Raw genomic sequence first — 14,720 nt, 5'->3', positions numbered from 1 at the left:
CACTATCTAATCAACAAAACCATGGCACCAAGCACCCCATCAAGTCTCCTCCTAAACACCTCCAGTGATGGTGACTCCACCACCTCCTCAGGCAGCCCATTCCAATGGCCATTCACTCTCTCTATGAAGAATTTCTTCCTAACATCCAGCCTAATCTTCCCCTGGTGCAGCTTGAGACTGTGTCCTCTTGTTCTGGTGCTGGTTGTCTGGGAGAAGAGACCAACCCCCACCTGGCTACAACCTCTCTTCAGGTAGTTGTAGACAGCAAGAAGGTCTCCTCTGTGCCTCCTCTTCTCCAGGCTAAGTGATTCTGTTTCAGACATTTAGGGCTTGAATCATAGAACTGTCAGGGTTGGAAGGGACCTCAAGGATCATCTAGTTCCAGCCCACCTGCTATGGGCAGGGACACCTCACACTAGCTCAGGTTGCCCAAAGCCCAATCCAGCCTGGCCTTAAAAACCTCCAGGGATTTTTTTTACCACCTGTTTGTGCAACCTGTTCCAGTGTCTCCCCATCCTCATGGTGGTGCTTGTGACAGTTGAAGAGCCACTGCAGAGTGCGCTAGTAGTTTTGCTTATTAAACTGACAGAAGCTGGCACGACAGGGGAAGTGAGCTGGTGATGAGTTATCTGAATCTGATCAATGATTTGAAATTCTCGTTCCAGGAATGTGTTCTGGAACAACGCGCCTTGCACAGAGGGCATGTCCTGCCATGGTCAAGGGTCAGCCCAGCCAGTGACGAGGCAGATTTCTGTCCCTAGGAAGCCTTGCCTTTCAGACAGGCTTTTGCCAGACGCTGTCTACTGCCGCTCCTCTCACGCGTCAGGACATGGCATGTGAGCCTGCATTTGGCCCCTGGTCTTGACACAGCATCTGAGAGTGGCTGGAACGGAACTGAGGATGTTAGTTGCTGAGATGGCACATGTTTTCATTAATATGTAATCTTGCACCTCCTAATAGGATAGATAGCAGTTTCAGGGTTGAGCCTTGTCCACAGGCTGTAGGCACAGTGAAAATTAATTCTTTTTCATTAGCTTGAATGTGGGTAAACCCATCTGCCAGATACAGAGTGTTGATGAACATTGCTTGCTCCATTTTTCTGTGAGGAAACTAATTAAAAGATTACAGCCTCTGTGCTTAATAGTCATTCAGAATGTATTGGTGGCTCTAGTTGCCGTTCAAATTTTATCATGTCGCAAACAACAAAGGGGAAGCATGCTGGCACTTCCCTCTCTTTGGGATTTAGTTCATCTCATTCACCTTCTAATCTCATCTCCCAGGATATCAAATGAGGGCTTCTGTTTGCTAGCCCAGTGTAAAATGAAAGATAAATGTAACTCAATATCCAGCAGCAATCAGGCTTGCTTTGTGCAAGACCCTTTTGGCAGTGTCCCAGAGAACTCATGTTTGATGTCCAAGGGAGAGGCGACTTCCTTCAGTTGTATGTAAGATAAACAGTGCTGGCATATTTCAGTGTTTGGATTGACAAGTGATTATTTCTGTGTGATATTTGTAAATAAAGTCCCCCCCAACAAGAGGACACAGTCTCAAGCTGCACCAGGGGAGGTTTAGGCTGGAGGTGAGGAGAAAGTTCTTCACTGAGAGAGTTGTTAGCCATGGGAATGTGCTGCCCAGGGAGGTGGTGGAGTCACCACCCCGGAGGTGTTCATGAAGGGATTGGACATGGCACCTGGTACCATGGTTTAGTCATGGGGTCTGTGGTGACAGGTTGGACTTGATGATCTCTGAGGCCTCCTCCAACCTTGGTGATTCTGTGATTCTGTAACAAGGGTGCTGAGAAACCCTTACTGTTAACTGCAATCCTGTGCCTTCCAGCTGCAATGGGAGTTTTCACCCACAGCAAACTTAAGTTGGTCTCTTTAAAACTAGCCACCTGGTATCTGGGATCCCATCTTGCCACTGAGTGAGGCTTTGGTTTGCACTGTTTGCAGTTCTATCCAAAATTGACTTGTCCTAAAAGCATGACAACTGATCTTGGGCAAACTATGAGTCAAACTTGAATTCAGAAGAGAGTTCACACGTAATGAAACACTGACACAGAGTTCTTTTAATTTTTGATCCAGCTCTGTGTTCACTGGTGATGATTCATGCTTCCAATGAGTTCCTTCCAGGAAGGATTCCCCACAATCCTCAGAATTGTGCTCTTTCTTCACACTATTACAGTTCTTCTTTCTCTGTTATTGCAGTCTCTTTTTGGCTGAGATCCTCTCTGGTTCCTCCTGAATGATCCTTAAAAAAAAGAAGAAGGGAAAAAAAAAAAGGAAATACAAGAGCAAAGCTACTGATGTTCCCAGGAATTGCTCTAGTAATTCTTCCAAAGAAAAATCTTTAGATGATAGGAATTGCAGATTTTCATCATTTCAACCAAGGACCTTTGAGGGGTTGTAATGAAGTCAGAAGGAATGAAGCTGCTGTTAAAAATGTATTTTGTTTTTAAACCTTCACAATGGTTTGTGGCAAAACTTAGATAAGGCACTGTGTGAAAGTTTAATGAGAACTTAGCAAACCCTGTTTGGTAAGGTGGTGGGCATCAAACAGCCTTTCCTAGGCTTTCATAAAAGAAACTACTTTCTTAGGTATCTTGTTTGTGTATTTCTGAATGCCCTGAGCAGAGGATGAAGAGTTAATCCAGCACGAGACTTCACATCAGGCACTATATTGCAGGTGGCCTAATACTGCAGTCTTCTGGGAAAATTTGATGAGTGTCAGGTAAGGACAGAGAATGTGAAGAGATGAGAAAATTCCAATTACTTACCCCTTTTGCTACACAGAGCGTGGTTTTGAATGATTTATCCTAAACTGGCTTTTTTACTTATTCTTTAATGTGAAATAAAGCATGACGAAGAGGTGACAGCATGTACACAGCTCTAGCATGGTGAGTAAAACACTGTAGGACTCAACAGATTTGCTTCAAACACATCACTAGAGAACATGTAACAGAGGCAGACGCCTGAGAAACAGAATTGTGCTATGACTGGGCAGATTGGATGTCTGATCCTTCATTACAGACTTGTGTGTCTCACTATTGGTTTAGTCATCTCTCTCCATCTGTAACCACCTAATTCAGTAGTGAATTCAGGAGCAAATCAAAGCCTCTGGTGGAAATAAGTCTGAAATTCAAAACCATTTCCACCCACGGAGAGTTTCCCTACTAGTTGGAAAGAGCATTGGTGCTAACTATTGCCACACTGTGGATTTACTTCACTTCTGGGCAGAATGGACCCCAGATTCTTATACTGGGCAGACAGTGTCTCCCATATGTTAGGTTTTTTCCCCTGTTGCTTGGGGCTGTCTGTATGAAGCTTGATCACATTATTCACTTCCAGTGAAGTGTCCAGGTTAAATAACATCTGGGACAGCTCATGCTTATCTGCTCTGATTTACAGCTGAGGAGAAAGGGTTGAGGAACCAAACTGTAATCATATACCAGGCTGCCAAGAGACAGGACAATACTTGCTCTCAGTTGTGCCCTCACTTTATGAAGAAGAGAAGCTCCACTGAATGAAACAGGGTGAAGTGGGTGATGGATGTTTGAACTGCTCCAGCTATAGCTGAAACTAAATTGGTTGGGCCTTTCTTTAGCTAAAATCCTGGCTGAGTTTTGCCAGCACCTGTTAAGATGCAGGTTCATTTCTGCCATGCAGTAGTCACTTCCTTAACACTGGTGGTCCTTGATGACAGGAGCAGTACAAGAAAATTTTTGTGTGTGATGAAAACAAGGGTGTGAATGGACATGTGCCTGCCAGGCAGTGGTAAGTGACTGCAGCTAGTGTGGTCATCATGCCAAGCTAGTCAGCTAAGAGCTGGTAAGAACTGCTGGAGCATGGACATGAGCAGTGGCTGAAGCTCATGTGTGACTATGCTATAGCCAGCAGAGTGTGCCTGTACAAGGTGTGAACATGCCTTAGACGACACAAAGATCAGTCAGTGTCTGGATCAAGTGCCTACCTACCTTCTCTCCTGCTTGTGCTTTCCTCTTGCCTTTTTCCTCTAAGAATTCAGAAAATGCCTCCAAGGTATGGTCTCCAGCATAGGCCACCTCCTGAAAAGAGTTTGAAGGTTAAGTAACACAGTATCACAGTATCACTTAGGTTGGAAAGGACCTCGAGGATCACCAAGTCCAACCTATCAACACAGACCCCATGACTAGACCATGGCACCAAGTGCCACGTCCAATCTCCCCTTGAACACCTCCAGGGTCGATGACTCAACGAATGACTCGCTCGGTGAAGAACTTCCTCCTCACCTCGAGTCTAAACCTCCCCTGGCGCAGCTTGAGACTGTGTCCCCTTGTTCTGGTGCTGGTTGCCTGGGAGAAGAGGCCAACCCCTTCCTGGCTACAACCACCTTTCAGGTAGTTGTAGAGGGCAATGAGGTCTCCCCTGAGCCTTCTCTTCTCCAGGCTAAACAATCCCAGCTCCCTCAGCCTCTCCTCATAGGGCTAAGTATTCCACCGTGTACACAAAATGCTGGAAGTAGCAACATAACCAGTCGGGTGATTTCAGGTCTTTACACTGACCAAACTCTAGCCTTTGATTATGAGCATTTAATGGGTTCCTGCTTTTCTACATGAAGGCCAAACAGGGTGTGAGTGTGCAGGACTGCAGTTCCATTCATTAGAAGCTGTGCATGCACATCCGAGAGGAAAATATTCTCCCTCAAAGATTAAATGAGGACATGGGGAAATGTCTTAGGATTTAATTTAAGTTTGGGACCTAGAAGGAAAATGGAAAGCTTAGTAATGTCTAAATTATAACAGTATCTTAGAATTAAATTTATTTTTCTTGTGTGCTCCAGAGATACTTTCTTTTTAATTAGATTATCTAGGCAGATGGAGGAATTTGACTGTAATATTTTTCTTTGCCTCTTCCAGCAGAATTTTCTTCTTATTGTGTAACTGTGGTGGGTTGGATCCTTTAGATAGCATATTGTAAAGATTATTGGTCCTGACAACAAATATTTATTCCCAGTTAAGGCTGTAACACTGGAATGAAGTGAAATTACTGGCACAAGCCAGTGTAGAAGAAAGTTTGGGGATTTGGCTTTTATGAAAATGTAGAGGATGTATCAGCATTTTAGAGGCTGAATTCATAGCTCCTCCAGAAACAAGTGGCAGAGGGTAGTTCAGTGGCAGTACATCTTGCTTTGAAGTAAAAAGGCACTGCAGTAATTAGGAGGTATCTGTAAGTTCACTCTGATTTGCGACTTGCTGGAAGCCAGCAGGCAGATTTGAGGTTAAACATCAGAATGTAAGGCTGTGAAGACTTGCAGGTCCAAATGAGGGTGATGCATAGGCTTTGGTCATGGCCTCACACATAGAGGAAGACCATAGAAGGGTTTCTCCTCTAATTCAGGTTCTTGATGGGAATGGATCCAATGTTGAGTAGATAAGGACTAAGCATTCTTGCTTAAAGGTCTCCTTTCTCAGCAAGGTGCACACATGCACACACACATACATGGGTATATATTACACCTCAGAGTGTAGCTGTCTCCCCACATTCTTCCCCTCACAGCTTCTCACCTGGTAATCTTGTCCAGCAGGGAAGAGTCTGAAGAAGGGATAGCGATCTAACCCGACGGTCAGGATGTCATTTGCTGTGACATCTATCTTTGCAATCATGATGTCTTTGTGACCTTCATATTTCTCTCCTAGCTTGTCCCAGACTGGCAGGAGTTTTTTGCAGTCAGAGGACCAAGGGGCATCTGCAAATTGTAAAAGATAAGTAGCAGCATCCATTCTGGCAGAAGAGCATGTACTGGTGCTATCACTGGGACCTGATTAACCCTTAGAGTTAACAGGGGTTTGGATTTCAGTTGTGGTCAGTCTCTACTTGAAACCATTCACCTTTTGTGAATGTCATGAGTTTTGATGTAGTAATGACTAGCTGAGTTGGGACTGTTCAGTCTGCAGAAGAGAAGGCTCCGAGGTGACCTAATTGTGGCCTTCCAGTATCTGAAGGGGGCCTACAGGAAGGCTGGGGAAGGACTTCTCAGGATCTCAGAGAGTGATAGGACTAGGGGGAATGGAATGAAGCTGGAGGTGGGGAGATTCAGGCTAGATGTGAGGAGGAGGTTCTTCACCATGAGAGTGGTGAAACCCTGGAATGGGTTGTCCAGGGAGGTGGTTGAGGCCCCGTCCCTGGGGCTGTTTAAGAGCAGGCTGGATGAGGCTCTGTCCAGCCTGATCTAGTGTGAGGTGTCCCTGCCCATGGCAGGGGGGTTGGAACTGGATGATCCTTGTGGTCCCTTCCAACCCTGAATGATACTATGATACTATGACAGTAGTGCTGCCTTAGCTCTGTTTAGCCTTCTATGGCTGTAACAAACAGTGCTGCTTGTATGGCTTTGCTGGAGAGGTGTGCTAGATAACAAATGCAACCCAAGTAAGTCTCACATTATTCTTATAGGGAATTACTTGCCAGAAGCACTAAATGCTTTCTGCATAGTAAAATTAACTGTGTTCATAAACTGTATTTATACTAAAAGGAGGAGTTTGAAGTATGGTGGTGTTTTGACTCTGAGCACTGCACTCAAAAAGGCAAACTGATAAGAGCCCCGTATCCCCTCAAAGAGCATACAATGTAGTTGCAGTGCTTCAGACATGAGAACAATGCTCATGCTCAGTTTAGATGGAATTAAAAGTTCTGGGGAACTCTCCTGGGTAGCCTACATCTGTAATTTTACTAGCCTTTCATTTCCAGAGGATGTAGTTCAATTCCTTCTCAGATCAGTTTGTTCATGATACTGCTACATAAAAATGACTTGTGTGAATGCAGTGGCTGCAGCCCACAAGGAGGACTGCAGGAATGTACTTCCTTTAAGAATTTCTGACATCCAGGAGAGTACAGCTAGTTGTCTATATTTATGTTAATGCTGCATGTTTGCTCTGCTGAAGTAATTAAGGCACAGACTAATCCCTGTTGGCTGGTACAGAGATAGGGCAGTGGTTTCTTGCTGGGAAGAGTCAAGCATGAAAGCCGTTTTCCTTGCAGAGAGAGGAGTTTAAAAAGGAGTTACAATTTGCAAAGCCACAGCTCCTCTCTGGGATTTAATCCTAGAGCATTTTAACCAGACAACCTCACTTAACTCTCCCTGTGTCCTTGGAAGAGAGCCTGACCCATACTTCCAGTGGTGTTCTGTGGTACAACACAATGTTCTAGTGTCAATTTTTGTCTTTCAACACTAAGATTTGCTGTGGTCCTGACAAATATTTGCTTTGGGTTGCATTGAATGACACTGGATCCCTTAAATCAGCAAAGGTATCACAGTGTTTCCATAGAAATGCCACAACTTTTTCTTCAGTGCTTTCATTGGACAACAAAAATTCATTAAGCTTGGCTTCTGTAAAGCGGAAAGATTAGATTGGCAGTAAGCATGAGCTGTTGTTTTTCATTTCCATTTTAAAGCAACTTCAAGTACAACAGTAACACTTACAAAACAGAACAAACACAGTCATGGTCTTATTGAAGACAATCTTGTTGAAATTCTTCCCAACAAGCACTTTGACAGGCATCTTGTCCCAGTCCTCTGGAATTTCTTCACTAGGGAGATGTAGCTAAGCAGAAACAGAAACACTGCTGTGAGAATGGAGGGACCACTGAGAAATCCCTGTTAATCCCAGGCTTGTGGGGTATTACTTAATGTGCACTCTTAGTCTGTCTATTTTTTTAATCTCTCTACATCCTAGGCAGCCTTCATGTGTTATCACCTTCTCTCCCTTTAGCAGGGAGATGGAGTTTTGTGCCCCTGTGTAGCTGGGAGTTGGAATTACTTGTTCTTGTCTTAGTACAGAATCCATAGTATCCATTGCCTAAAAAATGAGCCTTTGGAACTGTTTAGATTCATTGCTCTGATTTCTTTTTGCTCAGTGTTCAGATGATAGACTACTGAAAAGATTACCTGCTGAGGGCTCTCAAAAGTGCTGCAAAGCCAGTGTGCATTGATGGCTAAATCTCTGCCTTCACCACCTTTGGCAGATCTTGGTGAAGAAGTGCCCTGTCCCCATCCAACACTGAAAGTAGGATCTACTGCTTGAATCTCTTAAATTCTGCCTTCTGTCAGCCTGACTACTTCATCTTTTCTCCTCATGATGGGAGCAGAAGTAAATCACCCTCAGAAGCACTGAATAAGTAAAACATTTTGGTGTGTTTTTCACATGAGTTTGAAGAATGGTGCCTCATCATGACAACAAATACTGCATTTACCACTGGGAATGGTCCCCATTGTGAAAATTGTCTCTGCTAAGCTTGCTTGCTACAAGTCTGAAAGTGACAATATTTTATTTACTGGACTTCTCTGTAACCACAAAATCCAGTTCAGTCATCCCTTCCAACTAGAGGAGTGAAACACCTTCATTACAGCATTGGAAAGATCAAGACACAGAAAGTTTTTAAACTACTAAAGTGCATCAGCTGAAATCCATTAAAATATTGGGCCATAAATGATGTATCTAACTTTCACATAGGACTGGAGAAGAGGAGGCTCAAGGGAGACCTTATTGCCCTCTACAACTACCTGAAGGGAGGTTGTAGCCAGGAGGAGGTTGGTCTCTTCTCCCAGGCAACCAGCACCAGAACAAGAGGACACAGTCTCAGGCTGCACCAGGGAAAGTTTAGGCTGGAGGTGAGGAGAAAGTTCTTCACAGAGGAAGTCGTTAGCCATTGAAATGGGCTGCCCAGGGAGGTGGTGGAGTCCCCATCCCTGGAGGTGTTCAAGAGGGGATTGTACATGGCACTGGGTGCCATAGTTTAGTAGTCATGAGGTCTTGGGTGACAGGTTGGACTTGATGATCTTTGAGGTCTTTTCCAACCTTATTGATTCTATGATTCTATGACTTGAGAGCTTTGTAGCCCACTTGAGTTGTTAGATACCATGGAATGTTCTGTCAGCCATTAGGCCCAGAGTAAATGAATAAACTGCTGATTGGAACAATCAGCAATGTGCTAATTAAAAACCACACCTTTTGCACATTTGTTAGAGGGGTGTCTCATAGGTAGTGGATATACCTTTGCTTTTCCATTTAGGTAGCTCTGGCAAAATTCTTTCAGGTTCTCCACAGTCACCTCGTCTGCAGGCATTTTGTACTTTGCATTGCTTGTCAGGTTCAGGATTCTCACAGCAGGAACATCAACCTCCCTGACGCGAAAATACTCAAACACTCGCCCGTTCCTCGACTCGTTGGTGTCCACCAAGACAAACATTATCTGATAAGAGAGAGAGTCATGCAGCTGCTTCAGTTTTCCAGCTTTGCTTTAGTGATTTTAGAGGAATGGACCCTGCACGTTGGCAGTGGGTTAGGATCTATTATCTATTTTTAAATGCTGGGAATCATGTAGAACCATTTTTCGGTCTCAGTCCAACAGCCAGCAGCTCAGTAGACTTTGTCATGCCTTGATCCTAGTTAGAAACAAGTGCTGAAGCAGCCAAAAGTAATGGAGCTTTCCATCCTGTCCTTTTCATGGTGGTTTGCTAGCTCTTATTTTAGTAACATTTCTACATTACCCCTCAAAGCACTTACTGCTCTTCCTAATAAATCTTAACAGGACAAAAGAGCTAAAAAACCCTGTGTTCCACGTGTCTTTACCAATACAAAATGTGATCTTTTGTTACAAGCTGACTTACCATTCTCCAGTGTCTCATGTGCTTGGAGCAGGGGCAGCATCACAGTGACTAACAATGGGAAACTCAAATACTTCTGTGTCAGACTGCCTGTACCTGTTTATGTGCATGCAAATGTGTGCTGCAAGCAAGGCTATGCAGATCAGTATTGCTTGGCTTTCATAGCTCCTTCCGTCTCTCGGCTCAGGTAATACTCTGAGACCCTCATAGCATTTCCTGCTGGTGGCAGAAACTGCTAGAACCTTGCTCCTAGCCAGTCACATTTGTACAATCAGGACCAGGTTTATTTGGAGCAGTTAGAATGAGTGTTGGTTTGTGTTATCTTTGCCTTTCCAAGTGTCCTTTTCAAGTGCAGTTAATTTTTTCAGCTCATGTCCTTCAAATTCAAGTAATAGTTACTGAAACTGTTTCTAGAAGCTTTGATAGACTTGTCAGATGGACTGACAGCAGTATGCTTTTACCAGAAACAGGGATTGTTTTCCCCTTGATCTGTTGGCATTCCTATTGGCAGAGCAGGATTCAGCATCACAAACCTTTCCTCTGAATTCCGCAGCAGCGGCCGTGTAGTTCTCATAAATCGCACTGAACGCCTCCGAGTTCGTTGGGGTGAACAGCAGGATGTGATTTTCAACAGGGACATCAAAAATCTTCACAGATGTCTGGGAAACAAAAGACTCAACATCTGCTCCAGTCTTTGTAAGCAGAACAGTGAATCAGAGGCTCAGCACATCAGTTTCATTCCCTTCTGCTATTGCAAATTTTACTTCTAAAGTCAAGTCCTCAGTTCCCAATCATTTCCATAACTGTTGGATTTTTTTTCATTGTCTTAAAGAAGATAAAGTGAGAAAAATCAGCAACTGCTGAATGTTCTCCATTTCAGGGAAAACCTCATCATTATTCATTGATTTTTACAGTCAGAAGAGCCTGTTGTGAACTTCTAGTCTGACCTCCTGTATAACACATACTGAAGAATTAATGCTGAAGATGTGGTGAAAGAAAAAGGAGGTGTTCCCAGGGAGGCCCAACTGCAGCAGCTGCAGGAGCTGGGTCTGGTTGAGGTACTTCCTTTAGTTCTGGATGGCATCAGCATCTTACATCTCTTTCCCTGCACAGCAATGCCCTTCTCATGCCACTCCATGCTCAGAGGCATTGTGGTGTCCCCCAGGAAAGTGTTTCCATGTCTTCACCTTTCTACTTGCCTTAGCCATTTGGTGCTGGCTTCTTTTTCCCTTTTTGTGGCCCAGAAGACCCAGTTTCTGCTTGGGAGTAGAAGGTATTTAAAGGGGATTAAGGACTGACAGTCCAACCTCTGACCCCATCTAATTGCTGCAGAAGCAGCTCAGGCCATGGAGTGAACCCCACAAGAGGGAGGTGTGTTTGCAGGTTCGCTATCTGGCCAGCTATTCCCTTTCTCCTCTAAGAGGAAAGCATCCTTGGGCCTGGATTACACCAAGAGATGCCTGTTGGGTTCTGCTGGTATTTCTAGATGTGTTAAGGGCTGGCCTAGTCAAACAAGCAAACAAAATTCTCAAACACTGAGCACCAGAATAGCTCTCTAGGTTGCATTCTGTATGGGTTCCTGTCTTTCCTCTCTTTTTCCTTTAGCTTTTGTTAATACAGTGAAATGCACATACCTGAAGATTATATTCAGTAACCAAATCCAAGGTAAAGGTTTTGATTATCCTTGTTAGATCCAGTTTGTTCTGTCTGCCACCTTCAAGCACTTCATTATGTACAGGTTTTCCCTTGGGCAAATAGCGAGGATTGTGAGGTTGATTGCCTTAGCAACTATAAGACCAAAGTGACTGTCTTTACTCTAAATGTTGTTCTCAGCTTTGCTGTTTTATTATGGAATTTCAGTTACTGAGGATAGCTTGTAAAATAAATGTCACAGCTAGATTACAGAACAAGATTATAGCTAAAATTCAAGGAACACTTTAATTTGCTTAGTAATCTTAACACACTGAAATATCTTTTGCTGTAGCTGTACACACTGTCCTTGGTCTGACTACTTCATACCCTAAATGTTGGTTCCTTTCCTTTGTAATTTTGCTCTTATTGTTGGCCACTTCTTTTGTGGATTGGCAGGAAATAAGATTCCTGGTCAGAAGCAGTGCAAAGGAAAAGAGTTGAGTATCTGTGAAAGTCACTGAACCTGGCAGTGTGTTGATTAAAACATGGGTTGGAAGATCAAGCTATTTGATCCAGATCCTTAAATATAATTAGGAGCCTGAATGTAGGCAGCCAGATTGAAAATAATGAGTTGTCCAAAGGTTGCTCTTTGTCTCCTGCTTGTCTCTCTCGCCTGTAAATGCACTAGCTGTTCTGTTAAACTGTTTGAATTTCAGCTAGGAAATTTCTTAACCTGAACAATTCCCAAACTGCCTTTCCACAGCCCAAACCTGCCAGAGCAGCTCACTGCACCTTGCCTGCTAGGCTTTTGTACTCCTACCTTCTTAAACACAACAAGAGTGTTCTTCTGGATGCCATAGTCAGCACGGACGTCCTTGCTGGCGGTCATTCCGAAGGGCATCTCTGGCACATCTCTTGCTGTCTCACAGAAAACTTCCACACTGTCATTGTGAAGTTCCTAGTCACAGAAAGGACTGAGTATTTAGTAAGCATTTGTTAAGACTGTTGTTCATCCTGCTGAGATGTATAGGAGTGAGAATTACAGGTGAGGCAGGTCCCTAAAGGCTTGTGAGTTAGGGAGGAGTGTAATAGTAAACTGTGTACAGCTTGCCAAGAGGTCTTCAGAGCAGGGGAAATCCTCAGGGTGCTGTGACACCACTGGTGCATTTACTTCTCCAGGTAGTGTCTGCTGGTCTGGGTCAGTATGAATGCTGTATGGTCCTATGTGGCCTTCCTACACTGTTCTCATCTGCCTTGCACTCCCTTGGCATCTCCACACTTTGCAAAGACTTCTGCAGATGGGGTGGATCATGCCAACAGCTGCTCCACTGCCAGCAGCTCATCTGCACAGCTGGTGGGATGTGATGGATTAGAGAGGAGGGCTCTCTGCTTGCAAGAGGACCTGACTGATGTGTTTGGTGCTTTGAGTGCTCTTCATGGCAGAGACCTTGACTCCTGCATCTGTCAAATAATCACTCTGCTGTCCACCCTCAAACTAATAGTAAATAAGCATGATGAACAGCAACAGCACTTCCAGATTTGATTTAATCAGACAATTATTTCATGCTGGATGAATAGTAATTTATATGCTGAGACCTCCCAACACATCCTGGCACTCAGATTTGTGAGCAATCTGTGACTAATAGAAAGCCAAATACAGCTCTCTCTATTTATTTGGACACTGTTGTGTTGGCTTCCACCCATTAAATTTCTGACATGCCCTAGCTCATGCTCATCTAGTGTCATTTCAGCCCCTGAGTGAAATCATGGAGTCCAGTCAAACACATCTGCAGGCAATAATCTGTTATCAGCATGGTTCAGGGAACTCTCCAGCATCATCACTGGGATAGCCTGGCCTAGCACTGGAAAACTGCCTTCCTTCATCAAGGGCTGCAAGCAGATTGCTGCAAAGCCAAATTCTGGGCACTCTGAGCATTTTCAGTTTGTTTTATTGTGCTGTATGTGTTCACCAGCTCTGTAACTATGAGGTATTTTAGTAAGGAATCCTGTTTTCCACATCCATAAAACTTGGACTACGAACTGCAGCCAGCACATTTGGGACCTTATCAGTTCAGATATGAGTCCAGACACTGTGCTTTTAGCTGAGCATAGAGATAGCAGAATAAAAGTCTCTTTAGGCAGAGAAAATCCTTGATTGAATGTTTCAGATATTAAAGATTTCAAGGATACATTGAAAAAAAGCAGGAAAAACTATTCCTATTTTGCTGACTTCTGACTGCATGCCTTGAGAGCTAAAATTGCTTTTGTACAGTTTGACTATTGCCCTGGATCATTCAGCCCCAAATCTAAGAGCCTTGTTCTGCTGTGGAAACTAGGAGGAATCTGCTTAAGAAAGGCCTGCAGCAGTTGGATCACATACCATGTAATATTTTTCCTGTCCATGCAGATTTCCTAGCTGGCAAAAGCTAAACCCCACAGTTACCATGCTACTCATGGGGCTGTGGCTTGCCCCACTGAGTTACACTGAAGCTGTTGCAATCACCAAATAGAAAGGTGAAGAAAAGGCACTCCAATATATATTAGGTAATGTTTATGTTTTGGTTTTTTAATGGATTGAAGGAGGAAGGGAACATTCCTTCACTGGAGCAACCTGCAGCTGTTCATGGCTATGATTTCATGCCATGTTTGACTAGAAATGATCAGGTAACCCTAGATTTCTACAGCAGTTACAACTCTGGGCAGGGGTTACAACTATTTTTTGTTTTCATTTGGAGATTCCAGTAACCACACCAGGAATGAGTTAAGTCTCTCCAAAGACAAGGATGGAGTTAAGTAAGGATAGGTAGATCACTAGTGATGCCTGCTTCCCACCAGCCACCAAATTTGGGGTGGTTTGTCAGAATCCCTCTCTCTGAGGATGTAGGAAAGTCTCCTGTGACCAGGGCTGTGCAGACACTGCTGCAGCATCACGCTCTCAGGTTGGCCTCTGTGCCTGGGTAACCATTTAGGAAAAGTGCTGTGGTGTGAGGTGTTCTTATCTCTGCCTCAGCTGTTTTATCTAGAAGTGTGAAAAAGCAGATAGAAATAATTGAAATGTAGAAATGCAGAGAAAACCAAAGGCCTGGGTGTTTCAGGTGAGCTCTAGATAGTTTGGATGCCTGGCTTTTGTTGGCAATAGCAAGCAGTGTATGTCAAATTTGGAAGAGAAAACAGCTTTTAGAGTTTTCCAGTGATTTACCTTAAAAAAGCCAATCACTGCCAAATCATCAGCATTTATGATGGCTTCAGCCTGGGCAGTAGAATTGATTAAAACAGTGCTAGGTCCTGTTCTTCTTTTCACCCACGTAATAAAGGCTGAAGCCTGTCTGACTCCTGTGGAAGGAAAAGAGATAATATGACCATCAAAGTGAATGACAGAAATTTCTGTGCAATCAGGAGAGAAGCAGTGTAGTTCCACAAGTATGCTGAATACAAATGGACTCGGGCTC

General features: G+C 43.9%; 1 protein-coding gene across 2 annotated transcripts in view; it reads right to left on the bottom strand.

The window, feature by feature from the left end:
- Window positions 1–2,045: 2,045 nt before the first annotated feature.
- The window catches only part of PDILT (protein disulfide isomerase like, testis expressed), a 24,983-nt gene continuing 12,308 nt past the window's right edge, over window positions 2,046–14,720 (bottom strand). The window contains exons 3-11 of one of the 2 annotated variants that reach the window (XM_068146828.1): window positions 14,471–14,604; window positions 12,092–12,229; window positions 11,274–11,384; window positions 10,173–10,298; window positions 9,027–9,224; window positions 7,456–7,576; window positions 5,543–5,724; window positions 3,974–4,063; window positions 2,046–2,250 (exon numbers count right to left, since the gene is read on the bottom strand). In XM_068146828.1, coding sequence (XP_068002929.1) covers window positions 2,179–2,250; window positions 3,974–4,063; window positions 5,543–5,724; window positions 7,456–7,576; window positions 9,027–9,224; window positions 10,173–10,298; window positions 11,274–11,384; window positions 12,092–12,229; window positions 14,471–14,604 — 1,172 coding nt within the window. In that variant the 3' untranslated portion in view covers window positions 2,046–2,178. The remainder of the gene's footprint in view (window positions 2,251–3,973; window positions 4,064–5,542; window positions 5,725–7,455; window positions 7,577–9,026; window positions 9,225–10,172; window positions 10,299–11,273; window positions 11,385–12,091; window positions 12,230–14,470; window positions 14,605–14,720) is intronic. The other variant, XM_068146829.1, reaches the window with a different exon arrangement.

The sequence above is a fragment of the Melanerpes formicivorus genome, unplaced genomic scaffold (genome assembly GCF_026170545.1).
Source record: "Melanerpes formicivorus ecotype bairdi unplaced genomic scaffold, bMelFor1.0.p_v2 SCAF_14, whole genome shotgun sequence".
Taxonomy (NCBI): domain Eukaryota; kingdom Metazoa; phylum Chordata; class Aves; order Piciformes; family Picidae; genus Melanerpes; species Melanerpes formicivorus.
Note: the sequence above shows the minus strand (reverse complement) of the source record. Positions and strands in the feature narration are given on the sequence as shown.